This window comes from Corvus hawaiiensis, chromosome 4, assembly GCF_020740725.1.
Source record: "Corvus hawaiiensis isolate bCorHaw1 chromosome 4, bCorHaw1.pri.cur, whole genome shotgun sequence".
Lineage (NCBI taxonomy): Eukaryota > Metazoa > Chordata > Aves > Passeriformes > Corvidae > Corvus > Corvus hawaiiensis.
In genome coordinates, this window is record NC_063216.1 from 79,723,764 (window position 1) to 79,729,763 (window position 6,000).

The following is a 6,000-nucleotide window of genomic DNA, read 5'->3' on the forward strand; positions in this document are numbered from 1 at the left end:
GGGTCCCCACCGCCCATGTCCCCCAGGTGTGGTCCCACTATGAGGAGACGCCGGTGGAGGAGGTGGTGCCGGTGCTGGAGGAGAAGGAGCGCACAGCCAACTACAAACCCGTGTTCGTCACCGAGATCACCGACGACCTCCACTTCTACGTGCAGGACGTGGAGACCGGTACAGGGGGCACCTGGGGACCCCCAGCACCAGGGGCACACCCCACACCGGGCACGGAGGGGGGGAGTTGGAAGGGATGAGGATTTGTGGGTTTGGTGGGTAACCCCCAAATCTGTGTCCAGGGGGATGTGGGACCACCCCTCCACCCCCCAGGGCCATTTTTGGGACCAGGGTGGGGGTCCATGACTGGACCCAGGTTTGGGGTCCAAAGGTTAAAGTCTTGGGGCGGGGCCTGGGGTTGAGGTCCAGGTTTGGGATCTGCTCTTGGGGTCACTATTGGGACTTGGGGTTCAGGCTCTGGGGAGCAGGGTTGGGGTCAGGTTTGGGATGGGATCGGGGGTTTATCCTGGATTGGGGGCCCACAGGCGCCCAGCTGGAGAAGCTGATGGAGAACATGCGTGCTGAGGTGGGTGCCCACCCGCCCGTGGAGGGCTCCTTCTCCCCACGCCGCGGCGACTTCTGCATCGCCAAGTTCGTCGACGGGGAATGGTGAGGAGGGGACGGGGTGACCCCACAGGCGGGGCTGGGCCTGGGCAGAGGTGGGGCAAGGACCAAATCCCCAAAATCGTGCTCTGCAGGTACCGTGCCCGGGTGGAGAAGGTGGAGTCGGGCGGGAAAGTGCACATTTTCTACATTGACTACGGCAACGTGAGTGGCACCAGGGAAACGGGGGGAACCCAGCCCTCCTTCCATCCATCTGTCCATGGATCCATCCATCCATCCATGGATGTGTCCATCCGTCCATCCCTCCATCCATCCATCCATCCCTCCATGGATCCGTCCATCCATCCATCCATCCATCCCTCCATCCATCCATCCGTCCCTCCATGGATCCGTCCATCCATCCATCCATCCCTCCATCCATCCCTCCATCCATCCATGGATCCGTCCATCCATCCCTCCATCTGTCCCTCCATCCATCCCTCCATCCATCCATCCATCCATGGATCTGTCCATCCATCCATCCACCCATCCACCCGTTCCCATTGTGTCCCACCACCTGTCCATCCCCTCCTGCCTCTCCCCGCAGTTTCCCCCCTGGAGTCCCCTGCTGTCCCTCCGTGATGTCCCCCGTGGTGTCCCTCACGGTGTCCCCTGTGGTGTCCCTCCAACCCATGCTGTCTCTCCCGTCCCCGGTGTCCCTGCAGAAGGAGACGCTGCCCCCGACCCGCCTGGCCCCGCTGCCGCCGGCGTTCTCGCCGCGGGTGCTGCCGCCCCAGGCCACCGAGTACAGCTTCGCCTTCATCCAGGTGCCGCAGGATGTGAGTACGGGGCAGGGGCTGACCCCAGCTGGGACCCTGCTGTGACCCCACACCTCGGCCCCAGCCCTGGGCCCCCCGAGCGGCCCCTGACCTCCAACCCCCACCCTGTGTCCCACCCGTGGCCCCCAGACCTACACCCTGAACCCCACGTCCCACCTGTGGACCCCAACCCTGGGACGCCATTCTGGACCCCAAACCATCAACCCCAACTTGGTTCCAATTGGGGACATCCAACCTGGCACCCAAATGTGTCTCCTGACCCAGAACCCCAACCCCAACCCTGACCCCAATCCTGAATCCCGATCCCAGGGTCACCCCAACCCCATGATGACACCGACCCCATACCCCAACCCCACAGTGGGATGTGGGAGTCCCTGAAGCACCCGGGGGTCCCTGGGGGCTGAGGGCTTGGGGGGGTCCTTGAGGGTGAGGGGGTCCCCAAAGGCCACAGGGGATCTCTGAGGGTTTGGGGGTCCCTGACAGATGTGGGGGCTCCCTGAGGGTCCAGGGGGTCCCCAAAGGCCGTGGTGTGTCTCTGTGGGTGTGGGGTGTCCCCAGAAGTCCCAAGGAGGGGGAGGGTTCCCGAGGTTGTGGGAGGTCCCCAAATGCCCCAGGGCGTCCCCAATGGCCCGGGGTGTCCCTGGGGGCCGCGGGGTCCCTGCGGGGTTGGTGACGGGCGCGGCGCAGGAGGAGGCGCGGGCGGACGCCGTGGACAGCGTGGTGAGGGACATCCAGAACACACAGTGCCTGCTCAACGTGGAGCACCTGGGCCCCGGCTGTCCCCACGTCACCCTGCAGTTCGCCGACTCCAAGAGCGACGTGGGGCTGGGGCTGGTCAAGGAGGGGCTGGTGATGGTGGAGCCCCGCAAGGAGCGGCAGTTCCAGAAAGTGGTGGGTGCTGGGGGGCACGGGGGCCTTTGGGGTGTGGGGAGGGTTGGGGAGGGCTTGGGGGGTCTTGGGGGGGGGTTGTGAGGGGTTGGGTGGGGGCTGGAGGTGCTGGGGGTGTCGGGTGGGTGCTCAGGGGGTGTTTGGGGGTGCTGGGGGTGTTGGGTGGGTGCTCAGGGGGTGTTTGGGGGTTGGGGGCTCTCGGTGGGTGCTGGGATGTTGGGTGGGGCTTTGGGAGGTCTCAGGTGGGTGCTTGAGGGGTAGGGGTGCTGTTGGGGGGTGCTGGGTGGGTTCTGAGGGTGCTGTGGGGTCCCTGCCCCCCCCCCCCCACTGCCGGTGCTGATCGATCCCAGCCCAGCCACTGCCCCATCGAGGGAACGGGGGTCTCCCCAGTGCTGCCCATCCCCCCAAACACCCGGGTCCCCCCTCGGGCCGTGCCGGGGGGGGTCACCCCGCCCCCCATGGGCCCCTCTTGGAAGGACAGGGGGGGTCCCATCCTGAGGGGTCACCCCAGGACTGTTCCTCCCCCCAGATCACCGAGTACCTGAACGCGCAGGAGGCGGCCAAGAGCGCCCGGGTGAGTGGGGGGACCCCGAACCCCTGGTGGGGGGGCTGGACGTGGCACCCCCAGGTGCGGGTAGTGCCGGGTGCAGCCCCCCCCGTTTGGGGGTGACCCCTGTGCGCCGTTCCGGGGAGCCCCCGTGACGCCGTGTCCCCCCCAGCTGAACCTGTGGCGTTACGGCGATTTCCGCGCGGACGACGCCGACGAGTTCGGCTACAGCCGCTGAGGGGCCGGGGGGGCCGCAGGGGACCCCAAACCCCCCCGGACCCCCCAGCCCGTCCCGTCCCCCGGGGGGGGCAGCCGGGGGCGGCTCCGAGCCGTGGGGGTGCCGTGGGGGGAGGGGCACCCCCAGCCCCCCCGCCCCTGCCTTGGCCCCCCCGGGCCCCCCAAATCCTGGCCTGTATTTAAAGCTGCAGAGGCCCAATAAACGTAGTGAAGCGTCCTGGCTTTTGGGGTCCCCTCTGTGCTGGGCTCAGCCCCCCCGGAGCAGCTCCCCCCATCCCCCCGGAGCAAGGCCGGGACCCCTGGCACTGAGGGGGGAGTCTCCCGGGGGTGCAGCCCGGGGACCCCCCGGCCCTGTCCTGGCTGCTGGGAGGGCCTGGATGGGGGGCGTGGAGGGGGGTGGGGGCAGCCCCAAAAAAAGTGGCCAAATTCCCCCCCCCCCCCAGGGCCACGTGGGGCCCCCAAATCTGGACCCCATCCTGGGACCCCACTCTGGATCCCAACTGCAGGTCCCACCCTGGGACCCAAAGTTGGATCCCAAACCTGGGTCCCAATCGTGGACCCCCACCCTGGGTCCCCAAAATAGCCCCTGACCCTGGACCCCCACCCTGGGTCCCCAAAATAGCCCCTGACCCTGGACCCCCACCCTGGGTCCCACCCACGACCCTGGGGCCCAAACCCGGCCCCCAGACTCGGGTCCCAAAAGTGGCTCTGGACCCTAAACCTCATCTCCGAGTCCCAGTCATGGATCCCAAACCGGGACCCCTCCCCAGTGAGATCCCTGAACCCCAAACTGACCCGGGCGGGTGGCGGCATCCCCAGAAGGGCCCCCGGGGTCCCCCTGTCACCTGCACCCCACTGCCAGGGTCACCCCCACCCCGCGGGGTCCCTGTGGGTGCCCCCCCGCGCTGTCCCCGCTGTCCCCGCGCCGCCGATCGATCCCGAGGGGGGGAGGGCAGGAGGGGGCAGCGCTAATTGAATCCGAAGCCAATTAACACGGAGCGTCGCGATCGATAATTAACGCCGGACAACGATCGTAATTAACGGGAGGGGGAGGGCGCCACAGGGCCGGGGTTGGGGGGGGACTGTCCCATGTCCCTGTGCCAAGCCCGACCTCCCCCGCCTGCCCCAGCCGAGGCTCTGGGGGTGTCCGGGGGGCTCTGGATATGTCTAGGGGGGTCTGGGGGTTTTATGGGGCCCTGGACGCCTCTGACCCCGTCTGGGAGTGGGGCCCGGGGGCTGTGAAGGGCCCGGGAGATCTCTGGGAGTCCCTCGAGGGCTCCGGGGGTCTCTGGGGGTGCAGGAGAGTACTGGGCTGTACTGGGCGGTACCGAGCCGTACCAGGCTGTACTGGGCTGCACTGGGCTGTAGTGGGCCCATACTGGTCCGTACTGGTCCGTTCTGGTCTGTTCTGGTCTGTTGTGGTCCGTACTGGTCCGTACTGGTCCGTTCTGGTCCGTTCTGGTCCGTACTGGTCCGTGCCGGGCGGGCTCCGAACGCGAAGGGAGATGGCGCCACCTGGCGGGACCGACCAGAACGACAAACACAGAACAGCGCGACCAGTACGGACCAGTGCGGACCAGTGCGGGTACGGCCCATCCCGGTATAACCCATCCCAGTGCGGACCAGTGCGGGTACGGCCCATCCCGGTATAACCCATCCCAGTGCGGACCAGTGCGGGTACGGCCCATCCCGGTATAACCCATCCCAGTACGGACCAGTGCGGGTACGGCCCATCCCGGTATAACCCATCCCAGTACGGACCAGTGCGGGTACAGCCCATCCCAGTATAACCCATCCCAGTACGGACCAGTGCGGGTACGTCCCATCCCGGTATAACCCATCCCAGTACAATTCCATCCCAGTGAAAGTCTGTCCCACTATAAACCAATCCAGAATAAACCCACCCCATTCCAGCCCCATCCCAGCGCGGCCCCATTGCCGCGTGTGACCGTCCCGCCCCATCCGTCCCTGTCCCTGCCCGTCCCTGTTCCTGTCCCCTCTCCCGGTGTCCCCGGTGCCACCATGGCCGGGTGACACTATGTCCCGCTGTCCCGACTTCCCGGTGTCCCAGTACTTCCCATGTCCCCGTGTCCCAGTGTCCCCATAATGTCCCGGTGTCCCGTGTCCGCATGTCCCAGTGTCCCCACTTCCCAGTGTCCCAGTATCCATGTGTCCCCGGTGTCCCAGGATCCCCATGTCCCGGTGTCCCCAGTTCCCGGTGTACCCCTGTCCCTGCCTCCCGGTGTCCCGGTGTCCCCTTGTTCCCCGGTTGTCGCCTTCCCCCTGTGCCGGTGCCCCCTCTCGTCTTTGTCCCCGTGTCTGTCCTCCCCCGTGGCTGCCCGCCCCGTGTGCCCCCCTTGTCGTGTCCCCCCCCTGTCGTGTCCCCCCCCTTGTCGTGTCCCCCCCCTTCTCGTGTCCCCATGTCCGTCCCCCTCGTGCCCCCCGCGGGGTGTCCCCGTGTCCGCCCCCCGTGTCCCCCCTCGCCCCCCGCGGGGGTGTCCCCGTGCCGGGGGTGTCCCCGTGCCGGGGGTGGCCGCTCTATCTTTGTCGCGCTGTCCCCAGAATAGCGGCAGACGCGGGGGAGGGGGGGCCGCCCCCCGCCCCGCCCCCCCGCCCCCCCCGGGCTATTTTTAGCCCCCGCGTGTTTCCAGGGGAACCCTGATGACGCAGTGACGTCAATGCGGGTCAATCGCCGCCGCCGGGGCTCGCGCGGCCGCCACGGGCCCCCCCCGCACCCCGGGACCCCCGGGATCCCCCCGGGACCCCCGCCGGGACCCCCCCCCCACGGGACCCCCGCAGCCCCCGCCCCCCGCGCAGCGCGGCCGCAGCTCCAGGTAGGACCCGAGGGGCCGGGGGGAGGTCGGGATCCCCCTGTCCCCCCCGCCCCACCCCCGCTCC

At 68.3% G+C, this 6,000-nt stretch overlaps 1 protein-coding gene across 1 annotated transcript in view; it reads left to right on the plus strand.

Annotated features, from left to right (window-relative positions):
* The window catches only part of SND1 (staphylococcal nuclease and tudor domain containing 1), a 72,186-nt gene extending 68,867 nt beyond the window's left edge, over positions 1-3,319 (plus strand). Inside the window, exons 18-24 of the mRNA XM_048300756.1 lie at positions 27-168; positions 534-657; positions 747-816; positions 1,317-1,430; positions 2,118-2,321; positions 2,848-2,892; positions 3,038-3,319. Coding sequence (XP_048156713.1) covers positions 27-168; positions 534-657; positions 747-816; positions 1,317-1,430; positions 2,118-2,321; positions 2,848-2,892; positions 3,038-3,103 — 765 coding nt within the window. The 3' untranslated portion in view covers positions 3,104-3,319. The remainder of the gene's footprint in view (positions 1-26; positions 169-533; positions 658-746; positions 817-1,316; positions 1,431-2,117; positions 2,322-2,847; positions 2,893-3,037) is intronic.
* The last annotated feature ends 2,681 nt before the right edge of the window (positions 3,320-6,000 follow it).